The 27,709-nt window shown below is 40.0% G+C and overlaps 1 protein-coding gene across 1 annotated transcript in view; it reads left to right on the forward strand.

The window, feature by feature from the left end:
• The window catches only part of LOC114657814 (ankyrin and armadillo repeat-containing protein-like), a 70,290-nt gene extending 47,935 nt beyond the window's left edge, over positions 1-22,355 (forward strand). Inside the window, exons 7-10 of the mRNA XM_028809731.2 lie at positions 3,588-3,744; positions 4,646-4,793; positions 19,491-19,610; positions 19,745-22,355. Of these exons, the coding sequence (XP_028665564.1) occupies positions 3,588-3,744; positions 4,646-4,793; positions 19,491-19,610; positions 19,745-19,898 (579 nt within the window). The 3' untranslated portion in view covers positions 19,899-22,355. The remainder of the gene's footprint in view (positions 1-3,587; positions 3,745-4,645; positions 4,794-19,490; positions 19,611-19,744) is intronic.
• Positions 22,356-27,709: the final 5,354 nt, after the last annotated feature.

Consider the following 27,709-nt stretch of genomic DNA (forward strand, 5'->3'; position numbering starts at 1 on the left):
TCCAAACAAGTGCTATTGCTTTTTCTCACTATGGATGGTCCTTGTTATAGCAGGACAGTTTATAACCAAATTCGCCACTTTACCACTAGCACTAAGAACCAGCTGGAACTAAGCTGAACCAAATTCCTGTCTTGTTTGCATTATATTACTTTGAAAGGTTTGTGGAACCAGCAATGTAATTTAGTGGTACAGCTGCTGTAGCTTCTACTTCATACGTAAAGCCCTGCCAACCTGAGAATATCTCAGTTAGGCTATGGAGACACTGTAGTCTCAATTGGTTTCAGACTCTGTCATTGTTATCACTCTATGCTACATTTTTAAAAATGAAAAATTAAGTTGTAAGTTCCAAGAAAAGAATAAGGATCAAGCCCTTTTTGACAGTGTCCTATAAAATCTGTCAAACAGAAGCAACAGTATGTAAGGGGACATTAAAGGTATTTGCAGAAATAGGTGCCCTGCACTGCTTTACACTATGCCAAGAAAAAAAGCAACAACAAAAAGTGCAATTAGCATCATAACAATTTCTTCCATATGTTCACTGTCATAAAGTATGCAAATGTCTGACATGCACACTCACTGAGGAAATTATTAGGAGCACCTGTTCATCTGCTTATCCAGACCTAGGTAGATCATCAACTACAGTGACGATAACATCTAATACCGCAAAGACAATCTAACGGTTTGTAATGGATCATACCTTATCAGACCCATGCAGATTATGTGCATTGTTGTTAGTGACAGCTCCCCACTGATACCAAGTGACAGCTGGAAGTGCACCACATAACATCATCACACCAAAAGTATTTAAGATGGAGGTGCATAGACCAGTTTGCCCAAGTTTCTGAATATTGTAAAAAAAATCCTCATGGTGCTTTCAGTTATTCTCAGTGTTGGGAGTTAGGACTTTGAATGTTTTTCTTTGACTTTAAGATTGGTTTAATATTTTGGGCTGTGGTACTTTGATTAACAGTCTTTTAGGCTTCAGACCCTCACCTGTATCTGACCACATTTTTTCTCATCTTCAGGTCCTGTTCTTTAACATTTTTATTTGTGTCTGCCTATTGCAAAACTAAGTGCCTAAGCACTGGCAGGTGCAGCAATGGTTACTTAAATATTAACCGTGATTTCTAAACAGTTTCAGATTGATAACAGGTTAGCTAAGGTAAATATGGAAAATACCTGCTTTGAAGTAGAAAATTACCCTCTTCTATTCAGAGTACTCAAAGACTACCCTGAACTTGCAAAGCTGTGATGTAAAGCTAATTTCTCACCTCATTTCTTTACGTAAAAAAAATACTTTTAAAAAATCATCCAGAACGATTATTTTCTGGTCATGCTATATTTGGAGTACATTGGCTTCTCCTTTCTTGCTTTTTTTTTGTTAGGAAAAGAAAAGATGTCTAAAAAGAGATAATCCAGTTCTGAATGTGTGTTTTTGTACATGGGTACTGTTCAAAATGCAATTTAAAGATAGCTTTTATTCAACAGACCATTGTGTTAGATACACATTTTCTGGAAATTGATTATTTTGTGTGTTTAACTTATTCAGGGATCACATGCTCTTATGCCACATAAAGCATAGCAGTAATGACTCTTTAATTACCCTATACATATTGTCCAGAAATGTGTTGTTCATATTTGGCCTAAACATTGAAAATAAAACTCAACAATGTCTAGCTGTGCCATCTCTTTACTTTGAAAAAATATTTAGAAAAGGTAAACTCAGGCTAACTCAGTGTTGCCCAAAAACACCAGGTAAAGTTGATAAAACTTTCCAACAAAATCTCCAGGGCAGATACACGCCCGGTTATGTGTTCTTATGTTTTGCTGTGCTTGGCAAGTGAGACTTTCTTAACCTATTAGCTCCAACCTGCACTGTCCATCCATCCATCCATCCATCCATCCATCCATCCATCCATCCATCCATCCATCCATCCATCCATCCATCCATCCATTATCCAACCCGCTATATCCTAACACAGGGTCACGGGGGTCTGCTGGAGCCAATCCCATCCAACACAGGGCACAAGGCAGGAAACAAACCCTGGGCAGGGCGCCAGCCCACCACAGGGCACACACACACACACCAAGCACACACTAGGGACAATTAAGGATCGCCAATGCACCTAACCTGCTGGAATGATTTTTATTTCTCAGTTTGAATGTGCTTCAGAGTGACTCCTCACTAGGAAATCTTTGCATTATACTCTGTCTGACTGAAATGATATCCTGCTCACTTTTTCCTGGCATTGATCAGCTAAAAATACATTTACCTAGAAATGTTTTCTGTTTTTAGAAATAACATCATGTCTAGCCCTCTGTGAATGTAATAGAAAACTATCTGTCTTTATTAAAATGGGGAAATACATTGGAAATCGTATGTATTTATCAGACTCTGGAAATATTATCTGCTGTGAATTATTAATGTGAGAAACCAACGAAAATGACCCTTTTATTATAGAGATTGAATGGAGGGAAGAGTCATATTTTAAAAGGAGAAACATAACATCTGTGAATAATTTTAGAACTGCATGCACAGCTTCCAAAGTCATGCCATCCCAAACCTTTTGAATTGGCCAGGTGTCTGATACATTTTTTTACAAAGCTTACAAGCATTCAAGGTGAGACATAAAAACGAGTAGGAGGTTCAAAATGCATTCAACATAAAGGGAAATCATGCACATGTTTTGACTTTCATTACTATCTAGAGGTTTTTGATAAAATATGCCCACAAGGATAGTGAATAATGATGTATTACTGACCCTCAATATTTAGTAACTAATTTTTTAAATTACATATGTGTTTCATTTAATTTTTCCATAACAGTGGCAAAATGGGAATGGTTGCTGGCTCTTGAATGCTTGCAGCATTTGATTCCCCAGTGTGAGTGTAGTGTTATTAATGCTGCATTCATTTGTCATGGCAAACATGTGAAATGTTGATTCAGTACAGAGTGCCTGCTTTGTGGCATTCACAAAGATTTCCTCCAGTATTACAAAGACATGGTCTTTAGAGACACTAGTATAGCTCATTGTGGGTGCTCTTCTGAATGTTCCATGTAATGAACTGGATTCTCATCCAATGTTAGCTCCTGTTACTAACTTGCTTTCTACAGTCTTAACCAGGAAAATGCCTTTGATCTATCCGCCAAACATACCTGGTCCATTACGTGGCTGCAGAGTGTCAGAATGTATTATAGCAGCACCATGTGCAAGGCAGGAATCACTCCTGGACAGACTAACAGGTCATTAAAGTGTAACTTACATACAGTGACCATGGAAGAAAGATTCATTAAATAAAAAATGCCTGTCAATAAAATATTTCAACTGTAAAATTTTGCCTATTAAGACAATTACAGTAGCTAGACATGTACATTTATTTTTGAATACAAGTGTATGTATTAATACACACTTCTGTTGACCAAAGTCTCACTGCAAACCCTGCTTCTCTAGTATTTGTGAAATGGACTGGAAATGTACATTAGTGACAAATGGATTAAATAATGAAGGAAATATGCCCGTAACTTGACTGTAGTTTTGAGAAAGTGGTATTACAGTGAATTAAAGTCTGACTTTCTCCTTTCTAAGTGTGTAGTTCTATCTAGCATCATACCAGATCAAAAACCTGCATCAATCCGTGCTCTTGGGATTAAGACTATTGTGGACATTATGGAAGAACCACACTCCAAGCCTGTCCTGGCTCTGGCTGCGGATTGTGTGGGACGTCTTGCACATACAAGAGCAGGTATGGTAGCTTTTTATCAAGGCAAAAATGTAGGACATAACTAAAACACAATTAGATTAGATAAAATCATTGCTTAGTCTAACAGTGTTCATAAGGTCAGGCAACAGATAACCTAACCTGCTCACTGAGCTACATTATTCATTTTTAGATTCGAGCCTAAACAGCATAATCAATATTATGCATTCAGGGCTGGTGGGGCACTGGCCCAGTTCCCCAACAGATGGCACTGTTGTAATATAAATATTAACAAATTGTAAATGTAAGTATTACTTACGTAATAAACCTGTCTCACAAATGTAATATCTTTTTCAAATTTGTACAGCAAACTCAACTCAGTCATCATAATGATATTTTTCCCTTTTTCAAGTTAGGCTCAATGCAATTTCTTATCCAGAAATGTATTTCTTTTTGTAGTATGTGAAATTTTCTTTGTGCCTGACACTGCTAATTTTTTTCTGGATTGCTTGGGCAGGCCCCTAGACCCTTCCGTATATACACATGTGCAAACAAAATTTTTTCTGTTCCTCCATGGGGGCTTAAAAGCTAGATCCCTTTGAATACAACCCATTAGTTGACTTTTTGTAATTCAATTTAATTGGTGTGTGAACTTCCACATCTTGCTATTTTGGAGAAGTCGTCATCATTATCATAAATTGATTAGTGCTGTTAGCTTAATAAATTATGAATTATACATTGCCCTTACATTTAAAAATTAGTTAACTATTGATAGAATAAATCATATATAATAAAACATTTGAGCTGTCTGTTTATCTCATATCCTTCCATTGTTTGTGTGGATTTCCACTCACAGTCCAAGATACTTCAAAATAGCCCACTGTCTGTGGCCTTTGATGAACTGTATTTCTGAGTCATGATGATGTGCTTTTCTTGCCGAGGTCAGGAATCCCGTCTGCAATTATCTCCATCAATGCAGTATCTGTTCTTTGTGATCTGATGACATCTTCTTCTGAGCAGATTCAGGGATCTGCTGCCATTGCATTGGGATTCTTGAGTTTCAACCACAATGGCAACAGGCAGCTGCTGAAACAGTCAGTAATGCATGTTTTTCATTATACTTTTTTGTTTATCATATATTCTGTATTATACAGTATATAGTAGAGTGTTGATTATCTTAACTAATTGGGAGCAGGGTTGATTCAGTTAATTAAACAGTTCAGATAATGAAACATACATGAGAATACCCAGTTATATGAAATAAAGTATAATTAGGCCTACACTTAAAATATTGTATGCAAGAATATTACTACTGTATTTTGAAATACAAAGTATTACTAAAAAGTGATTTAGGAAATGGTCTGTAAATACAAAATTTGTCATTTTGTCTTTGACTGAAAACAAATTGAGGTTTATTTTACCTGTAGACAACATTAACATAATAGTGTGGAAGTATTAAATAAAAAAATGACACAGTATTTCACTTTCAATTAACCATGACAGAAAACTAGAACAGTGACTGTTTAGAAACAAAATGCCGGAAATAATCTAAACACTAGTGACCGTCACTTCCTCCAATACTCCAGTGCTCACAACAATCAACAGTATCAACAGACAGTGACACATCAAGGTTATGGGAAACCATTCTGCGCTTACACAGTAACTAAAGCCAACATTTGATTTTTAACTCTTGTAATGACAAATTAAGACTATTTTATGTTATACTAAATATACCTCTGAATAAACAATCAGAAACAAATGCATTAAAAGCCAGGAGTATTATTTCAGCATAACAACCAGAGCAGTAAAGATAGTACATACTATAATTTTTAGGAAGGCTGGGTTGGGGGGGGGGGGCAGCAATTCAGAAAATCGACAGTTTGGATTATTGATGTTCAGATAACTTTAACTATATATAGTATATGTCAAAGACAAGAGAAGAGAAAAGAGTTGGTGATTAACAATGTGTGGCACTGACTTTAATGAATTTGTAGGAATTATGAAGTAAGGTGTCATTATTCCCCATTCAGGTTTTGAAACAGCTGAGTTCCCTGCCAGTTTAACCTATATAAAATAGGAAGCAGTAGGCAAACTCAGTTTGGGGCTAAGTTCTTCTTCCAGGCCAACCAGTTCCAGACTGTAATAGAAACAGAAGGATTTAGCACTCTTTCAGGTAAAGTCATAGTCCCTTTCTGTGATCTAGTTAAATGGGTCCCTGAAAATATAGCAGAATGATCACATTCTTAACTATACAGTATACAATATACTGTGTATATACATTTACTGTATACTTGTACAGTATATACACAGAACACAGTATGTGTGTGTGGAGTTAGTGTAGGAATGCATCAGCATGCACCTGCAAATAAAAAAGGTTAAATGTTATTTCTATGCTGAAAAGGAAAGAAGGTTCAAAATAAATCACAGCTGTATATCCTTGACCAGGTGTGCAACCTGATAAAGACTATATATACAGTATTCTCGTAAATTACATTCTTTCATTTACTAAACCTGCATGTTCCAATACTGAGACTAATGATACAGATTCAAAAGTCTCTTTAATTTAGCAGTACCTATGCCATATTAAATGACAAGGTGTTCCAAACAGCGACAAAAAGACCAGAAGCTTGTGAGTCACATTCTGACTCACCTCACTAGCACTCTGGCTGTGTATAGGGACTTGTTTAGTTTCAGTGTTCTCCATGAACATCCACATTTAACTAATGTTTGAGTCATCCAAACTGGAGCTGATGCTGTTATGTATGCAGCAACTTTGTGGCAAATTTATGATTGATGGCTCATTTAGCCCACATGTTCATTTTTAAAATGCTATAAAAGATAGTTATATGAAAAAAGTTTCACTACCAACTATAAAAAAGAGCATGAGATTATATTTTACAAAAAATGATAGTCAAAACTCTACCAGATGACACATTTAAACCCACTAAGCATCAAAAAGTCTCTTTTGTAGTTACCTGGCTAAATAACAAAGATGGGAATGAGTATAACATAAACATTTTTAGGAAGGACAGACAGAAAAGGAGGTGGGGTTGCTCTTTATGTCAAACAGAATTTAAACACAAGTCCTCTTCAGTTGGATGATGAGACCCGTCTTAGTGAGGACATGTGGCTTCTCATGGAAAGCATTAAGGAAAAAGGCCATATTTTAATAGTGTGTTATAGACAGCCCTATGCAGACAGTAATTTCAACACACATCTTTTTAGTAATATTAAAAAGGCAAGTTTACAGGGCGAATATAATAGTTATGGAGGACTTTAATTATCCAAACATTAAATGGGATAAACTTGCAAATGGAGGAGCACAAGAGCAGCAGTTTTTAGAAGTAATCAGTGACTGTTTTTTAACACACTATGTTAAAGCACCATGAAGGGATGAAGCTTGTCTGGATTTAGTATTTTGTAATAATCAGGACAGAATTGAGGGTGTGGAAGTGATGGAACCACTAGGGTCAAGTGACCATAATATAATACAAGTCTCAGTGTTTTGGAAGAGTGCAGATGCAATGACTAAAACTGTTAAGTTTAACTTGGGTAGGGCAAATTTTGAGCAGATGCAGCAAAGTCTAAAGAGGATAGACTGGGATAAGCTTTTCAGCGTGGAGACAGTCAAGGAGCAGTGGAAAAGGTAAAAATGTCTTACATGTAATGCAGGACAGGTACATACAGTAGCTACATTTGGAATTAATAGGAAATTTAAAAAAAAACCCTGCAGTGGGTTAATAAGGAGTTAAAAAAGAAGCTGCCAAGGAAATAGACAGCTTTATAAGGCATATAAGACTAATGACTGCAAAGTGAATTGCAGGGCATATGAGAACATGAGGGCAACCATTAAGAAGGATATTAGGGATGATAAAAGACAGTTGGAGAGGAATATAGCAGATAAGGTGGAAGATGACCCTAAGAGAGTCTTTCAGTATTTTGGTAGTAAATGAACAGTCAAGGAAGAAGTGTATCAGGAATAATAAAGTGAAATAGCGGACATTATAAACTTGCATTTTTCTGAGGTCTGCACAAGTGAGGAAGTAGATAACATCCCAGCACTAAATGGGACTACTAAGGAGGTACTGAAGGATTTGGAAATTGTAGAGGGAGAAGTACTGCTCAGATTAAATATGCTGAAATCAAAAGGTCCTCCAGAACCACATAATATTTACCTTCGAGTTTTTAAAGAGGTTAGCGAGTACATATATAAACCCTTGACACATATTTTTAGGGAATCACTGTGCACTGGAGAAATTCCAAAAATGACTGGAAAAATAGCAAACATTAATCCATTATAAAAAGGGTGACCGGGCAGATCCAAGCAACTATAGGCCAGTAAGTTTAATGTGCTTCACTGGAAAATTAATGGAAGGAATTATTAAGGATAAGATTAAGTAGCACATGGCAAGTAAAGGAGTTTTTCTGAATAGTCAGCATGGGTTCAGAAGAAGAAGGTCAAGTTTTACCAAGATGCTGGAATTTTATGGGGAAGCAAAAAAAACATATGATCAAAGTGGAGCATATGATATTATTTACCTTGACTTTCTGAAAGCATTTAATAAGGCGCCACACGAGAGGTTGGGCATCAAACTAAAAGAAGTAGGAGTTCAGGGTGATGTTTTTAGATGGGTGCAGAATTGGCTCGGACACAGAAAGCAGAGGGTGATGGTGCGAGGGACCTTATCAGAATTGGCCGATGTTAAGAGTAGTGTTCCACAAGGGTCAGTGCTAGGTCCACTGCTGTTTTAATATATATAAATGATTTAAATTGGAATATAAATAACAAGCTGGTTAAATTTGCAGATGATACCAAGATTGGTGATTTGGCAGATAATTTGGAATCCATTATATCATTACAGAAGGACTTGGACAGCATACAGGCTTGAACAGATTTGTGGCAGATGAAATTTAATGTCAGTAAATGTAAAGTGTTACACATTGGAATTAAAAATGTTAGGTTTGAATACACAATAGGAATTCTGAAAATTGAGAGTACACCTTATATGAAGGATTTAGGAGTCATAGTGGACAGAAAGATATGGAAAAAGATGATCCGCTATGGCAACCCCTAACGGGAGCAGCCAAAAGAAGAAGAAGAAGAAATGGACTTAACACTATTAACTTCCCTACAATGTTCAGATGCCATTAAAATGGCTAGCAATGTTGGGTTATATAGCATGATGTGTGGAGTATAAGTCCAAGGAGGTTATGCTCAAGCTTTATAATGCACTGGTGAGGCCTCATCTTGAGTACTGTGTGCAGTTTTGGTCTCCAGGCTACAAAAAGGACATAGTGGCACTAGAAAAGGTCCAGAGAAGAGTGACTAGGCTGATTCCAGGGATACAGGGGATGAATTATGAAGAAAGATTAAAAGAGCTGAGCCTTTTCAATTTAAGCAAAAGAAGATTAAGAGGGGACATGACTGAAGTAGGGCGGCACGGTGGCACAGTGGGTAGCGCTGCTGCCTCGCAGTTGGGAGATCTGGGGACCTGGGTTCGATTCCTGGGTCCTCCCTGCGTGGAGTTTGCATGTTCTCCCCGTGTCTGCGTGGGTTTCCTCCGGGCGCTCCGGTTTCCTCCCACAGTCCAAAGACATGCAGGTTAGGTGGACTGGCGATTCTAAATTGGCCCTAGTGTGTGCTTGGTGTATGGGTGTGTTTGTGTGTGTCCTGCGGTGGGTTGGCAATCTGCTGAGGATTGTTTCCTGCCTTGTGCCCTGTGTTGGCTGGGATTGGCTCTGTGTTCGGATTCAGCGGGTTGGAAAATGGATGGATGGATGGATGACTGAAGTATTTCAAATTATGAAGGGAATTAGTACACTGGACTGTTATTTTAAAATGAGTTCATCAAGAACACGGGGACACAGCTGTAAACTTGTTCAGGGTAAATTTCACACAAACCTTATGAAGTTTTTTTTTACACAGAGAACCATAGACACTTGGAATAAGCTACCAAGTAGTGTAGTAGACAATAATACTTTAGGGACTTTCAAAACTAGGCTTGATGTTTTTTTAGAAAAATTAAGTGGATAGGACTGGCGAGCTTTGTTAGGCTGAATGGCCCGTTCTCGTCTAGAATGTTCTAATATGGACATGCTTACATGGGTGATGGTAGTGTCAGACAATGGGTATAGAAATTTAAAGATAGGAGCAGTGGAATTACTGGTAAAACTCATGTTGACAGACTGTAAACTGCTCCATTGAGTAAAAGTTTGTTCCTATTCTTTGTATCAATTTGACCTTTTTTGTTTACATGGATTTAATATCAGTTCTAACTTCTGTCAAACAAACAATGGAATAAATGTGAACATATACCACAGAATCAAATCATATTACTTAATACATCAAAAGAATTTGAAAAAAATCCCAATATTAATGTGACCCAAGTATCAGGATAATATTTTATTGTGAGGATTCTGACAATACTCAACCAAAGTCTGCATATTTAAAAGGGCAAATATTGTGGCCTGGGAAACGAATAGTTTGATAAAATATCTTGCATGAGAGTGCTCAACTGGAGTATCTCCAAACTAGTTTCAAAGTCTCAAAAATAGTGTGGTTTTAGTTAAAAAAAAACAAAAAAAAAACAAAGGAGACTCAAAAAGGGAGAGCGCAATGTGAAAAAAATAATCTGAAACAAAATTCTGTTATCTGTCTTGGCCAGCCTTCATCAGTAATTTCTCAGTCTATTTCAGTAGTGGGGCTCTGCCATTTTCCCACCTTGCAAGCACACATCTCCCCCTTTCTCTCTCTGTTCCTTCTGACTCTGACTTCTTCCATCTACTAGTGAGGCTTGTCCCAGACCTCTCCTCCAGATTCCAGACTCAGTGAATCCCTGACCTGAGGCAACTTAAAAACTCCTTCCCAAGATCAGTGCAGACCAACCCTGCAATCCCAATTGGGGTGAGTGTTAGCCTTCTTGCCTAGAGTTACCAAGCTAGAGCTTCTTTTAGATGCTTTTAGAATGCCTTCACAATGGGTCGTCATTATTCCTGTCAAGTGAACAACATGGGCCAATGTCTCTATACCAAATATTCTGTGCTTTAAAAAGATGGCCAACATGGGAGCTGACTACAAGTCCTGGCTCTATAAGGAATAATTAAAGACTCTTGCTGGAGATCATGTACTGCCCCCCTGGAAGACAGAAGGGAGAATACTGGATTTCTGCCTGTCCTCATCATTGAAAAGGCAACATGATCTTAGAAAGGGATTGTTATGTACCTACATACAGCATGAGGAGAGGAAGAGGTTGGGAGCATGCGCTGATTACAGAGCGTTGACGCACCCAACACACGACGAAGCACCCAGATTGGGACCCGAGTGCAACTGTCCAATGGGTGACATCTCAGCATGAGTACAGATTATAAGATGGTGAGGAAAAAAAATCGAACAGGATATGGATTTAATAAGGAAGTGAACTGAATCAAGGTCAAAAGTCAGACAGAAGCTCAAGAAGCTGGGATTCAAACTAGGGAACCAAACGCCAAAGCCCAATGTGCAGAAGTTGAAATATTCAAGCAAAACTCCTGATATTGTCTTGACATTCTTTCCTGTAACTGTTGTAATGAGAAGTCAAGCAAAATGACACCTTTTATTGGCTAACTAAAAAGATTACAATATGCAAGCTTTCAACGCAACACTGGCCCCTTCTTCGCCCTAGTACTGTAACTGTAGATAGATAGATAGATAGATAGATAGATAGATAGATAGATAGATAGATAGATAGATAGATAGATAGATAGATAGATAGATACTTTATTAATCCCAAAGGGAAATTCACATACTCCAGCAGCAGCATACTGATACAAAAACAATACTGAATTAAAGATTGATAACAATGCAGGAAAAAACAGACAATAACTTTATATAATGTTAACGTTTACCCCGCCGGGTGGAATTGAAAAGTCGTATAGTGTGGGGGAGGAACGATCTTCTCAGTCTGTCAGTGGAGCAGGACATTGAGAGCAGTCTGTCGCTGAAGCTGCTCTTCTGTCTGGAGATGACATTGTTTAGTGGATGCAGTGGATTCTCAATAATTGATAGGAGCCTTTTGAGCGCCCGTCACTCTGCCACATATGTCAGACTGTCCAGCTCCATGCCAACAATAGAGCCTGCCTTCCTCACCAGTTTGTCAAGGCGTGAGGCGTCCTTCTTCTTAATGCTGCCTCCCCAGCACACCACCGCGTAGAAGAGGGTGCTCGCCACAACCATCTGATAGAACATCTGCAGCATCTTATTGCAGATGTTGAAGGACGCCAGCCTTCTAAGGAAGTATAACCGGCTCTGTCCTTTCTTACACAGAGCATCAGTATTGGCAGTCCAGTCTAATTTATCATCCAGTTGCACTCCCAGGTATTTATAGGTCTGCACCATCTGCACACAGTCACCTCTGATGATCACGGGGTCCATGAGGGGTCTAGGCCTCCTAAAATCCACCATCAGCTCCTTGGTTTTGCTGGTGTTCAGGTGTAGGTGGTTTGAGTCGCACCATTTAACAAAGTCCTTGATTAGGTCCCTATACTCCTCCTCCTGCCCACTCCTGATACAGCCCACGATAGCAGTGTCATCAGCGAACTTTTGTACGTGGCAGGACTCCGAGTTGTATTGGAAGTCCGATGTATATAGGCTGAACAGGACCGGAGAAAGTACAGTCCCCTGTGGCGCTCCTGTGTTGCTGAACACAATGTCAGACGTGCAGTTTCCGAGACGCACATACTGAGGTCTGTCTTTAAGATAGTCCACGATCCATGCCACCAGGTATGAATCTACTCCCATCTCTGTCAGCTTGTCCCTAAGGAGCAGAGGTTGGATTGTGTTGAAGGTGCTAGAGAAGTCTAGAAACATAATTCTTACAGCACCACTGCCTCTGTCCAAGTGGGAGAGGGATCGGTGTAGCATATAGATGATGGCATCCTCCGCTCCCACCTTCTCCTGGTATGCGAACTGCAGAGGGTCGAGGGCGTGTTGAACTCAGGTGGTGAAGCAGCAGCCTCTCCATGGTCTTCATCACATGTGATGTCAGAGCAACAGGCCGGAAGTCATTCAGCTCACTAGGACGTGATACCTTTGGGACTGGGGTGATACAAGATGTTTTCCAAAGCCTCGGGACTCTCCCCTGTTCCAGGCTCAGGTTGAAGATGCGCTGTAGAGGACCCCCCCAGCTCCGATGCACAGACCTTCAGCAGTCGTGGCGATACTCAATCTGGACCCACTGCTTTGCTGGCACGAAGTCTCCTCAGCTCTCTGGTCACCTGTGCTGTTGTAATTGTGGGTGGGGATGTCTCTCCTATGCTGGTATCAGCAGAAGGATGTGTGGAGGGTACAGTACTCCGAGGTGAGAGTGAGAGTGGGTTAGGTTGGTCAAACCTGTTAAAGAAGTTGTTCATTTGGTTTGCTCTCTTCACGTCTCTCTCGATGGTGACACCCCGCTTCGAGCTGCAGCCAGTGATGATCTTCATCCCATCCCACACTTCCTTCATGCTGTTATTCTGCAACTTCTGCTCCAGCTTTCTCCTGTACTGCTCCTTCGCCGCCCTGAGCTGAACTCTAAGTTCCTTCTGCACGTGCTTGAGCTCATGCTGATCACCGCCTTTAAAAGCCCTTTTCTTCTGGTTCAAAAGGCCCTTGATGTCACTTGTAATCCATGGCTTGTTGTTAGCATAGCAGCGTACAGTTCTTACTGGAACTACAATGTCCATACAGAAGTTGATGTAGTCAGTAGTGCAGTCAACAACCTCCTCAATGTTCTCACTATGTGATCCCTGCAGGATATCCCAGTCTGTAGTTTCAAAGCATTCTCTAAAAGCATTCTCTGCCTCAGGGGACCACTTCCTGAATGAGCGTGTGGTAGTAGGTAGGACCCTAACTCTTGGTGTGTAGTGAGGCTGAAGCAGCACCAGTTTATGATGTGCTTTCCCAAGGACAGGCAGCGGGGTGGCGCTGTATGCGTCTTTAACGTTTGCATACAGTAAATCAATAGTCTTATTTCCCCGGGTGTTACAGTCCACATACTGCGAGAAGGCAGGTAATGTTTTGTCCAGCGTCACATGGTTAAAGTCTCCAGTAATTAGCACAAGCGCCTCAGGGTGCTGCGTTTGTAACTTAGCAACAGCAGAATGAATGATGTCACTCGCTGTCTCCACGTCTGCCCGAGGAGGAATGTATACAATAACAACAATGACGTGCCCAAACTCTCTGGGCAAGTAATAGGGACGCAAACCTATGGCCAACAGTTCTATGTCCCTGCCGCAAGAGGAGATTTTAACGTTTACATGTCCAGAGTTGCACCATCTTGTATTAACATAGAGAGCGAGTCCTCCTCCTTTGTGCTTTCCGCAGGTACTTGCGTCTCTGTCCGCTCTAACTGTGCTAAACCCAGGTAGCTCCAAGTTAGCATCTGGGATGTTAGTTGTTAGCCACGTTTCAGTAAAACACAACATACTGCATTCTCTGTAGGTCCTGACATTTTTCACCAGCGCAGCCAGTTCGTCGATCTTATTTGGTAGCGAGTTCACATTTCCCAGGATCACAGAAGGCACTGAAGGTTTGTAGCGCCACTTTCTCTCTAGACTCTTGGCTTTTATCTTAGCGCTGGCTCTGCTGCCACAATACGACCTTCTTACCTCGTCAGGTAAATAGGGGACCACACCGGCTCAGGCATTTGTTCTCAGAGCTTGAAGTTGACTACTTGAATAGATGAGTCTCGGTGTGTAAAAATCCATTTCCAAGTAGTAGAGTAGTAAAAAAGTGTAAAAAGTGCCCAGGGAACTAGTCCACATAAAAGAAAGTGGTAGGAGTTGACAGTGAAATAGAGAAAAATACAGAAAAAAGGTAAAAAGATAAAGTCATACACGGAGCTGCTGGAAAGGCTGCCACTCGCGGCGGCGCCTGAGTCAATGAATTGTTAACCAAACAACCACAAAAAGTTGTATTTGATTATTTAGTGAAATCATGTGACTTGCAGTTGTGCTCAGTTACAGTAAACAAAATGAGAGTGCCTAAAAAAAATAACCAAAATTGAAATGCAGAGATATCACTGAACAACCAAAAAAAGACAAAACTGTGATGTGTCAGAATTTCTGTGTCACAGGTATACCATAGCGTGACATGCATTTTGTGCTGGTCAATGGACCTTCAGGTTACTTGACAGCCCTCCATTGCATCACTTTCTCTAGATGAGTAGGGGATGAGACCCACCTGACACCTACTGGATCACTTGATCTCTAGAACATCTAAACAATGTCCTTAGGTTCCTCTCATAGGACCTCTCTCTCTCATTCATGTGCTGCTGGACATTTCAGTTTTTACGACAAGAAGATTGATAGGGTCTTCTAACCTCTAGTGGCCCCTTTATTTTTTTACTGGCAAGAATATTTGCTTTGTCCTTGACAGTATAGTGGTCTCTTTTTCTCCTAGCAATTTCTTTGAGGTATTCCATTATCTTGTGCCACATTGGCTGACAAAGTCTTGCCACCTTGGTACTCCATTACCCTTGTTTATTTGTTTGAACTAAGGGTTGGTACAGGCAGTCAGAGAGGCCTATAGAGGTAGCAGATTGTAATTACCACCAGTTCAACAGTAACTTTGAGAATAAATGGAATCTCTAGCCAAATTCTACTACTTGTTCATTACGACCAGCATTTATAAGAACCTGTCAGGGCAATTTTTGGATTTCTTTTAAAATACCAATGCTGGTCTCACACACCATCCAGCTGTGAAAACCTTTGAAATCCACTCATTCATTAATGTCCTGAGCCCACTCAGTGTATTTATATAGGTAGGGTCAGGACTTGAGTTAGGAAGCAAACCCTGAAAGGGAAGCCAGAGCTCAACGGGGTATACTCATATACACAGAATCCAGATAATTAACTTAACACGCATATCTTCAACATGTAGTAGACAGCCAGGAACAACACACAAGAACACAGGAAAAATGTTCAAACTATGCACAGAGAGTGGATTGAGCTGGGAATTCATACCAGGTTTTTGGAGCTGTGTGGCTGCAGCACATGCCAGTATTCCACCATTCAAGGACCTTAACAGACAGTTTGAATAGGGCTAACCAGTTCAAGTGACCAAATGTGGATTCCATCTAGAAATTGCATAGCAAAATACTTCATTGTTTAATTAGTTCTAAAATTTTGTTTAAGAATTTCCATGCCACTTTTAAGCTTTAGTGCAATGTTATAGTTCACTGACACAAAATTCCAAACAAGTGAATTTTCATTTTAGGTTGCAACGTAATTAGATCTGAAGAAAAATCAATCATAATGTACTGTGTATACTGAAGTGACACCAGCTTTTCTGATCTGTTCTTAATTATAACTGATGTAATTTTTATTTGTATTTACTAAGAGCAAAATAAGTGTGATTTATAAGGCAGCAACTCATAAGATGTTTATAGGTCAGATTCAGACAATAGTTCTTAGTTCTGAATCACTGTTGATGAATTACAAATATGACATACATTTCATTAGCACTCAGTAACAGTATGCCTTTTGTATAAATAGTCATCCGTCAATCCAGACAATAATCGTTACAGAGTTCTATGTTTTGAATTACACACATTACAACAGAATGAATAGAAGTACAACAGTGGAACATTAGAGCAATTTTGATGAGAACAGGCAATTCATCTCAACAAAGCGTGCCAGTCCCATTCACCCAATTTCTTCCAAAATAACATCAGGTTGATTTGAACATCCTAAAGTCCTACTCATTACCTCTTCACCTGATAACTCATTCCATGTATTAGTTGTTCTCAATGTGAAGAAAGATTTTGAAAAATATGTATGAAATTTACCTTTAATAAATTTCCATCTGTGCCCCTGTGTTCTTAGTGAAGAATTGTGTTGAAAATAACAGCTTGGATCCATTGTGTTTATTGCCCTTGTAATTTTGAATAGTGTAATTATGTCATCTTTTAATCTATTTTTTGTTGGAACTGAAAAGGTTCGACTCATTTTGTATTTCTTCTTACATCATACCTGACAGTCCTGGAAGTCACTCTTCTCCAACTACTACTAAGTACTGCTATTTCTTTTTGTAGCCTGGAGACCAAGCCTGCACAACAATATTCTAGACAAGGCCTCATTATAAAACTTAAGCATAGCCTCATTTGCCTTGTACTCAACACACGGCGCTACATAACGCAACATCCTATTGGCCTTCTTGACAGATTATCTGACTAGATGATGATAGCATTGATATTGCTACACCTCCTAGGTCCTTTTGTAAGTTGTATATTCAAGATTCAAGATTTAGACCCCTAACTGTGAGTATATGTGATGAGAGGTCCTTTGCAAAGTCTAGTTTTTAAATAAATAATCATGACCCGGAGTATGCAGGCTCCGATCGGGAGTGGGTGCGTGTGAGCACACTTAGCTCTGAGGTTTATTGGGGTGCTTGGCTGATCACACATTCGCTTGCAAATGTGAGTGGATCAGTCAGGTGCCTCGTTCACACCTCAGAGGAGGCAGTGCATCACATCTGCACCCAATCAGGTCATATATAAGTTGCCTGCACCGCAGTGAAGTCAAGAGTCAGAGAGAAAAGAAACAGAACAGAAACAAAGAGCCATGACAGCAGTATCGGGGGGGGGGGGGGGGGGTGTGGGGGGGTTTCAGGGGTGAAGCAGGACAAGCCAACCAGTAAGTGAGTTAGAGGCTGCTCAATTTGTATGCCTCACAGAAGGAGGGAGGAATCGGCACTCTAGTGGCAGAACATCCCCGCTGATTATTCTTTGAGGAACGGGTGCAATTGCGGTGGAGTCCTACCCAGGGATCTGAGGTACTCCAGATGAACGAGAAGGAAGGAGTACAACTACCAAGTTGTCTGGCTGCCATGGATTGATGGAGCCAAGACGGGGGTCATTAGTGTTGACCGTGGCTGCTGGAGTCTCCACCACCTGAGTGAGTTATGGGTGAGCTGGGGAGACAAAAAGTGACTTGTGCTGGGCTCACCTGGGATTAGAGAAGGAACATTGAAGACCTGAAGACTGTCTATTTGTGTTTGGTTTTACTCTGATTTAACTCTAGATTTTAACTCACAGACTGTCACTGTTTTTAATAGGTTTTTTATTTATTGACTGACTCTAATTGATGCACTGTTTGCACTTTTATTTTGTTTCATTTTTAATAAAAGCACAGAAGCACATATTTACCAACCCCTTGCTGAATATATGTGTCCTCATTTGCCTGGCACATCTCAATACATGACTATCGATGGCCACGGGTTGAAGAGGCTGGTGGAAACACCTGGGAGCATGCAGCCAACCTGGACTGGCACAGTATAATACAATTTGACACACAAAAAAACTAGCCCTGTGCACAGTAAGGAGTCCTGTCCCTTGTTTTAGCAGCAGCAAACTTGTCAGGTGACACTACCAAGAAGTCCACATTCATGTTTTGTTTAGTTTTGTTAGTCCTACTATATGTATAACTTCTGAAGAGAAAGCATGTCTTATATTGGATCAGAATATTTCAGTTATGGAGATGTATATTTGTATGGGCTCCTTTAAGATAGATAGATAGATAGATACTTTATTAATCCCAAATGGGAAATTCACATACTCCAGCAGCAGCATACTGATACAAAAAACAAATTAAATTAAAGATTGATAATAATGCAGGTAAAAACAGACAATAACTTTGTATAATGTTAATGTTTACCCCCCCGGGTGGAATTGAAGAGTCGCATAGTTTGGGGGAGGAACGATCTTCTCAGTCTGTCAGTGGAGCAGGACAGTGACACCAGTCTGCTCTTCTGTCTGGAGATGATACTATTAAGTGGATGCAGTGGATTCTCCATAATTGATAGGAGCCTGCTGAGCGCCCTTCGCTCTGCCACAGATGTCAAACTGTCAAGCTCCATGCCAACAATAGAGCCTGCCTTCCTCACCAGTTTGTCCAGGCGTGAGGCGTCTTTCTTCTTAATGCTGCCTCCCCAGCACACCACCGAGTAGAAGAGGGCGCTCGCCACAACCGTCTGATAGAACATCTGCAGCATCTTATTGCAGATGTTGAAGGACGCCAGCCTTCTAAGGAAGTATAACCGGCTCTGTCCTTTCTTACACAGAGCATCAGTATTGGCAGTCCAGTCTAATTTATCATCCAGCTGCACTCCCAGGTATTTATAGGTCTGCACCATCTGCACACAGTCACCTCTGATGATCACGGGGTCCATGAGGGGTCTGGGCCTCCTTAAATTGACATGTAAAAAGTTTGTGGAACAATTTTGTATTGTGAATGCTCCACCAAAATATACAGTTCAGCAACAGGTGAAAAGATGGCTTACTACTTGGTTTTTGAGTAATACACCAAAAGCAAGAACCCTTTCTTTCAGAGGTTGTCACAGACATTGCTAATCATATGGAAAGAAGTCCTCATAAGTTGATGGGGTGATTATCACAACAGACAAGTGCGTCACAACAATCATGCCAGCAGGGACTCCGAGATTTGTAGGCTATTTTCTTGTGAGCCATCTGGTACGTATCATTTACTTGGAAAAATTTGCCCAAGTCTACATTTTGCCCAAATTAATCTGTAATTATTGTTGATTATCTGCCATAGCTAATCATTTGGTATCTTCTGCTAACTTAACTAGATTGTTATTGATATTTTATCAAGATCTTTAATGTATGTTCTAATTTGTTCAATGTTAAATCATTTAGGTGTGTTTATTTTGAATCTGCTGTTTTGTCTATTTGATAAAGTTTGATAACTATATTTTTGAAGTGCTTTTCTGAATGACATCTTATTTTATTAAATAATATATTCATATGTATATACAGCTGCAGAGAGAGTCCAATCCTTGCCAAAACTCTCCTTCAATACACTCGGGGGCGCAGGTTGTCCCACTATTTCCTTGACGGCTGGAAGCACCTGACAAAACTGGGGTTGCCTCCCATCAGGTAAAATATAATAACTTATGTTCAAACTGGCAGTAGGAGTTTTTAGAAGGTTTCATCATGTCATGTTTTTTCATCAGATAGCCTTATTACACTAAGTGCCTAGCACCGCATCAGTTTTCTGTTTTTAATTACAGGGTTGGAGGCAGCATCTATCCTGACTGCAAGGCAGGGTCCAGTCCTGGATTGGCCACCAGTTCATCACGGGGAACAGCTGTACACATCCCTTCACTCACACCAAGCCAATTTAAAGTCACCAATCCATTGAATATGCACATGGTGAGGATGTGAGAGAAGAATCAGAATATCAAAGATACAGAAATGATGACCCCACGTTATATCTGCCACACATCTGGAATCTGGTTTAATTAACAACAAGACTTAGCACCTAATTAAGCAACTGGTTGGAGTGAAATTGGTTGGAGTTTGAGGCCTTGACTTAGTTGGTCTTCTGTTGGTTCACTAACTTCACGTTTCATTTCTGTTTGGGTGCCATTTAAGGAAAGAAATGAAGCAATTCAGCAGAACGATGAAGAAATTCAGGGAAACAAAAATTAATTCAAAAGAAGTTAATTAGCAGCAAAAACAGGTCACTAATTAAAAAAAGGGTTAGAATGAAAACCTACAGCCACTGCGGCCTTCCAGAATTGGAGTTTGAGAACCCTGATGTAGGGTGTTTGATAGTTGGTGTCACACACTTGAGAAACCATCCTTTTTTTTTTTTCTTTAATTTCTTTTATTAATTTTTATTGTAATCATTTTATACAAATAGATCAATTTATAACCAAACAAAATTGAAGACAAATCAAACCCCACCCCTGAGAAGGAGAGCTTAGCCAAAGGAGAATTGCTTAGGGCTTTTTAATGAGGCAATAAACAAAAGAAAGAGAGAAATATATATAGGTAAATAAGAAATGGAGAAGGGAATTAAATGCGCTAATAGTTATTTCTCTTATTCTAAAATAATATTGATTAGATCCTGCCAGGTTTTGAAAAAGTTCTGTACAGATTCTCTAACTGAGAATTTGATTTTTTCCAATTTACATCTTGCCTGAAGAAGGGGCCTGAGTTGCCTCGAAAGCTTGCATATTGTAATCTTTTTAGTTAGCCAATAAAAGGTGTCATTTTGCTTGGCTTTTCTCTACATTCATAATGGCTAACACGGTACAACACCCTAGTACTCCAATTTCAAATAATATAAAACATCGGTTTCCCACTGACTTATCAGAGGAGAGTTAGGATTCTTCCAATTTAACAGAATAAGTCTGCGTGCCAAAAGTGTAGTGAATGCAATCACCGTTTGCTTGTCCTTCTCCACTTCAAGTCTGTCTGGAAGAACACCGAACACAGCTATTAATGTGTTAGGAGGAATTGTGATACCAAGGCTGTCTGAAAGGCACTTAAAAATTTTGGTCCAAAATGATGTTAGTTTGGTGCAGGCCCAGAACATGTGACCCAGCGAGGCAGGAGCTTGGTTGCAGCGTTCACAGGTTGGATCTTACCCTGGAAACATTTTGGACAGTTTTAAGCGAGACAGATGAGCTCGATATATAATTTTTAGTTGAATAATTCTGTGCTCGAGTGAATTCTCTGCTTTGCTACCTTCCACTCCTTTTCTGATATATTGATTAAGAGATCTTCTTCCCAATGTCCTCTTGAATCTTTGAAAGGTAGGGACTCTAATAGGATTTTATATAATGCGGAAATGGTGTTTAATTCCTCGAAATTGAGCAGTATTTTTCTAGCATTGTGGAGGGTATGAGGTGAGGAAAATTGGGCAGTTTCTGTTTAACAATGTTTCTAATTTGAAGATAATGAAAGAAATGTGTAGCTGGGAGGTTGAATTTTGAATGTAATTGTTCAAAAGATGCAAATATGTTGTCTATATAAAGATCTCTGAGCATTTTAATCCCAAAACTTTTCCAGGTATTAAAAACTGGATATGTTTGCGAGGGTTGAAAGAGGTGGTTCTCTTGCAGAGGTGCCACAGATAAAAGATTTTCCATCTTAAAATGCTTTCTAAGTTGGTTCCATATTCTGAGTGAGTAAAGCACAATTGGTTTATTAGTATATTTGCGATAACTTGCATTTATTGGAGAGCAGAGCAGGGAGTATAGAGAAGTACTACAGGATTTTACTTCTATTGCGGACCAAGAGGAACCATCCTTTCACCAACTCAACAGAGTACAAACATGGAGGAAGTGTGATGGTCTGAGGTTCTTTTGCTGGAGGCAGAGTTGATGATTTGCACAGAGTGACTGGCATTCTGAATCAAAAGGGTTATCACAGCATTTTGTAGCACCACTGAGTATCTTCTGGTCTGCATCTAGTTGGTCCTCCAGGCTATGTCAGAGCTACGTTAAAAGAAAAGAACAAGAAGGCACACTTCAAAGACTTAAACCCCATTGAGTTAGTATGGGATTAACTGGACAGAAGGGTGAAAGGAAAGTGACGTACCAGTGCAACACATTTGTGAGAATTTCTTCAACAGTGTTCGGAAGATCTTTCTGACCAGTATTTGTTTTTCCCTTATAGAAAGAGTGCCACATGTGTGCTTGGTTGTTTTATCAACAAAAGGTGGCTACTTTGATGAATCAAAATTTGAATAGAATTTTATACACTTTATGATTCCCTGACTTATTTTTTTCTTTTTATTTGCCATTGTTTGTTTGTTTGTTATACTGTATGCCTTGATTTCATGAAACATAAAGACATTAAACTGTGTGCATTTCCATTGAAACTGAAAAAGCTTCAGCGTTCTAAAACTTTTGACTGATAGTGAAATTTGTCATATCAAATGCAACTATGTGTTTTAATCAACCACAGAATGACATGTACAGTACCTGCTATTGCTAAAAATAGTGGAAATTCAACTTCACTCTCATCTATCTCAAAATAATCTGTATGAACAGTTCCAGTCTGATTTTCGCCCCCTCCATAGTACAGAAACGGCACTTATCAAAATGACTCCTTATGGCAGCTGATTCTGGTTTAATCACTATTCTCATCCTTCTTGATCTGAGTGCGGCCTTTGATACTATTTGTCACACCACCCTTCTCAATAGATTATTTTCCATTGCCATTACCCACACTCCACTAGATTGGTTCAGATCCTACCTCTCAGGCCGCACTCAGTTTGTTCAGCTTAAAACTTTCACAAGGACCCCTCCTTTTCATTATTTACCTCCTTCCCCTTGGAAATATCTTTTGTAAATACAACCTTAGCTTCCACTGTTATGCTGATGACACCCAGCTCTACCTCACTAGCAAACCTACTTTATCCTTTCCACCCTCCTCACTCATTGATTGTATAGCAGAAATCAAATCCTGGTTTTCTTCAAATTTTCTTAAATTAAATATTGACAAAACTGAGGTTCACCTCATTGGAACAAAATCAACATTATCCAGAACTGATAATTTTTCCTTTGTTATTGATAATTCCTCTGTCCCCCCTTCCCCACAGGTTAAGAATCTGGGTGTCATCCTTGATAGCACTTTATCCTTTCAGTCCCACATCAATTACATCTCCCGGTCTACATATTTCCACTTGCATAACATTAATCGTATTCACTCTTCCCTCACTCCCCACACCACTGCTATCCTTCTTCACAGCCTTGTCACTTCTCATCTGGATTATCGTAATTCCCTTTTCTTTGGTCTTTCTCACAAATCTCTTTATAAGCTTCAACTGATCCAGAATTTAGCTGCCTGCATCATTACTAGAACCCCCTCTGTTCACCATATCACTCCCGTCTTGCAGCAGCTTCACTGGCTTCCAGTTAAGTTCTGCATTCAAATCAAAATTCTTCTGTTATTTTTTAAGGCTATCCACAACCTTGCCCCTCCATATCTGTCTGACCTCCTCCATGTTGTCATTCCCTCCCGTACCCTTAGATCCTCTTCCTCCATCCACTTGACTGTCCCCTTCGTCCGTCTTACCACCATGGGGAGCAGAGCATTCATTTGCTCTGCTCCCCAGCTCTGGAACTTACTACCATCTGAGCTTAGAAATTTTGAATCATTTTCACTTTTCAAATCTAAACTTAAAACTCATTTGTTTAAGACTGCTTTTTCTCTTTGACTACAATTGCTCTGTCTGATTTTAAATTTTGTATTTTAGTTTTGTTTATAATGTGATTTTTATCTATTGTTCAGTGTCCTTGAGTGTTTAGAAAGGCACCTACGAATAAATAAAATGTATTATTATTATTATTATTGTGACTGGCTGCTCAGTAACCTTACAACCCGTGGACTGAAAGGTCTGGGGTCTGAGTGTCAATGGCCCTTTACTGTTTGTCAGAAGGGAGGAATAAGAAAAGCAGCTATGCAAGATGGCAGCAAGTGTTATGTACTGAGCAGACAGCAGCTGGGTGCCGGTAATATTCTGTGCTTCCAACCTGCAGGGGAAAAACCTGAGGGTTGGTAACAGAATTGGCACTCCAGCCACCATAAAAACCCTCACACAGGTTCCATTCCATCTGAACTAGTGTGGTGCTGAGGTATCACCCATTGCATGGCTGCATTTGGGTGCTAATCTGGGATTGTCATGTGGTGGGTGTGGCAATGCACTGTATCAGCACATGCTCCTAACCTCCTCCTCCTCCTTCACCACCCTCTGCAGAGCTTTACTAACAGGTTCTGTGGCAGGATGTAATGCAGCCAGTGAGGATGGATTCCACTGTGCACCTGTACAACAACAACAACAACAACATTTATTTATGTAGCACATTTTCATACAAAAAAGGAAATATGAACAAAGAGGAAATATGAGCTTTCCTCCAATACCCAAGTAAGTAAATCGCATATTAATCAGATCACCAGGACAGCATTTTTTCACTTAAGAAACATAGCAAAAGTTAGATCTCTTATATCATGGAAAGATGCTGAGAAATTAGTTCATGCGTTTGTTTTCAGTCGACTAGATTACTGTAACGCAATCCTTTCAGGAATACCCAAAAAAGACATAAATCATTTGCAACTAGTGCAGAATGCAGCTGCTAGAATCCTAACCAGAAAAAAAAAATCCGAGCACATTTCTCCAGTTTTGATGTCACCACACTGGTTACCTGTGTCATTCAGGATTGACTTTAAAATTCTGCTTATGGCTTATAAAGCCTTAAATAATCTCGCCCCATCTTATATATCGGAATGTCTGACATTTTATAATCCAAATCGTAACCTCAGATCCTCAAATGAGTGTCTCCTTAGAATTCCAAGAGCAAAACGTAAAAGAAGTGGTGAGGCGGCCTTCTGCTGTTATGCACCTAAAATCTGGAATAGCCTGCCAATAGGAATTCGCCAGGCTAATACAGTGGAGCACTTCAAAAAACTGCTGAAAACACATTTTTTTAACATGGCCTTCTCATAACTTCACTGTAATTTAATCCTGATACTCTGTATATCCAATTCATTATAATAACTATTCATGGTGGCTCCAAAATCTGTACTAAACCCTACTCTCTCTTCTGTTTCCTTTTCCGGTGTCCTTTTGTTGGTGGCTTGCACCACCACCATCTACTCAGAGCACCATGATGTTCTAACAGTGATGGATTAAAAGCCAGAAGTCTGCATGACCATTGTCATCAAGTCCTTCTGTGAGAACCCTAAATACAAAGAGAGACTATTTCATTTATGTTAGGTAGAATGCCCAGAGGGGACTGGGCGGTCTCGTAGCATGGAACCCTGCAGATTTTATTTTTTTCTCCAGCTGTCTGGAGTTTTTTTTTTTTTTTCTGTCCCCCCTGGCCATCGGACCTTACTCCTTTTCTATGTTAACTAATGTTGTCTTATTTTAATATCTTATTTTGTCTTTTATTTTTATTTTATTCATTATGTAAAGCACTTTGAGCTACTTTTTTGTATGAAAATGTGCTATATAAATAAATGTTGTTGTTGTAAGTAGAAGAAATGGTGAACTTCCTTGACAATAAGTCTTTAACTTTGTTATGCTCCATTCAGTTCATTAGTGATGGTCTCTCCAAGAAATTTAAAGCTGCCCAAACTCCCCAAACCAGTCTCTCTATATACTACACCTACTACTACAACTGTTAACTAATAAACTGTAAGTGCCACATGGGATGGAGAGGGGATGGTTCCTTACCTGGACGGGAGGCTCCAAGTGGACAGAGTGAGAAAGGTGCGATATCCAAACGGGACTCCCCAAGTGGGTGGACGAACATCCCAGCCAAAGAAGAAGAAGATTCTTCACCCAGATGGGAAACCCCAGGTAGATGGGCAGGCGTCCCAATTGGAGATATCAGTAGTACCTTCCCTGACCGGGATAAAATGAAGGACAGAGGACTGTCTCTGGAGGATGTTTATTCTCCCTGGACGCTAAATGGCAGCGGCCCTAGATATCGGTGCCCTTTCAGAAACCAGCAGGGAATGCTAGGAATTGTAGTCCAGTAATGCAGCCCTGCTGGGGTCTGTGGGTTCTGCATGAAGGTGCTGAAGGGAGATACACTCCCTGTTATTTGCGATTTCAGTATGACCTGGAAGTGTTTTCAATTGGCCAAAGCCCTGGCACCACATGTACACCTGGGTCCTGTGAAGGATTGCCGGCTTTCTACTCCGGCCCTCACCCCCAGGCCGACAGGAGGAGCTCTCCCAGCAGTGTGGACGTGCCCCGAATTCCAGCAGGGCATCATGGACTCTGTAGTTTATATGCACAGCCCTGCTGGATACCATGGGGGCCACCAGGAGTCGCTGTAGGGAGGCTGTCGGACTCTTACGTGCCCTATAACCCGGAGGTGTGTCATGATCACATGACAGGAAACGACGTGCCTCCGGGGTGAAGAAGAGTTCTTATATGACCCGGAAGTGTTCCTAGTCACGTGGACAGAGAGGGCGAAACACTTCCGGATCAAGGACTATTAAAGGACTATGGGAAATCCCAGACGTCGAGCTGAGCTGGGTAGAAGGGTGGCAACGCGTCTGGGAGTGGAGGATTGGTTATTGTTTATTGGGAATTATTATTATTATTGATTTATTACTGAGTATTGTGGAGAGGAGGGTGCTTTGTGCACGTTATTGTCCTAATAAATATTCATATTTGGACTTTTACCTGGTGTCTGACGTGTAGTCTGAGGGTTCAAGGGGTCACGGAGACCCTTAATCTATTCACAGTCCTTAATAAAAGAGAACGCACTGCCTTGTCCAGGAGAATACTCGAATGGAGGAGAGCAGTGCAGTAGAGAAAGAGTGAGAGGAGGAGAAAGAACTGGTTTATTTGATTGTACAGAGGTATTTTTGGATTATAAACACCCTTTACTTGAACCCAGGACTGTTTTGTGTGTTTGTGGCTCTGTGCCGCCCCCCTAACCTTCACGTAGCTTATTAGTTGGTATACAGTTTAAAGGAGTAAAGGTGTAAAAGAGCTGGTACATTTCAGTATTGAGATGTTTGCCTACGTGTCTGCTCTGCTTGTCCTTATTAGGATAAAATTAAGGAAACAGAAAAGATAAACTAATGGTAAAGAAAAACAATAATTATGGCAAAAATATACATATTTCTAAATTTATTCTAAATGTAACACTTACTACTGCACTTTTCTGAATGCACAGTAAGACAAGAAAAATAGAAGACCAGTTAATTAAGCAATGAGATTGATTAGAGGGAAAATGACTCACCAGTTATGAAACTGGCTGGAACAAAAATCCCACGTCAACAAAGGTCCCCCAGGCTTGAACACGGGAACCACTATATAATCCATGGAAAATAATACAATACAATACAATACAATACAGTTTATTTTTGTATAGCCCAAAATCACACAGGAAGTGCCGCAATGGGCTTTAACAGGCCCTGCCTCTTGACAGCCCCCCAGCCTTGACTCTCTAAGAAGACAAGGAAAAACTCCCAAAAAAAACCTTGTGGGGAAAAAATGGAAGAAACCTTAGGAAAGGCAGTTCAAAGAGAGACCCCTTTCCAGGTAGGTTGGGCGTTTAGTGGGTGTCAAAAGAACACAACACAATGCAGTACACAGAACAGAACAATTCCTCAATATAGTAAGAAATAAAAAATATAAATTTTAGAAGTACAGAGCAGAATTTAACAGTGGATGATATATCCCATAATAAGATTTGGATTTGTGTAGAGTCCTT

This window comes from Erpetoichthys calabaricus, chromosome 9, assembly GCF_900747795.2.
Source record: "Erpetoichthys calabaricus chromosome 9, fErpCal1.3, whole genome shotgun sequence".
NCBI classification, from domain to species: Eukaryota; Metazoa; Chordata; class Cladistia; order Polypteriformes; family Polypteridae; genus Erpetoichthys; species Erpetoichthys calabaricus.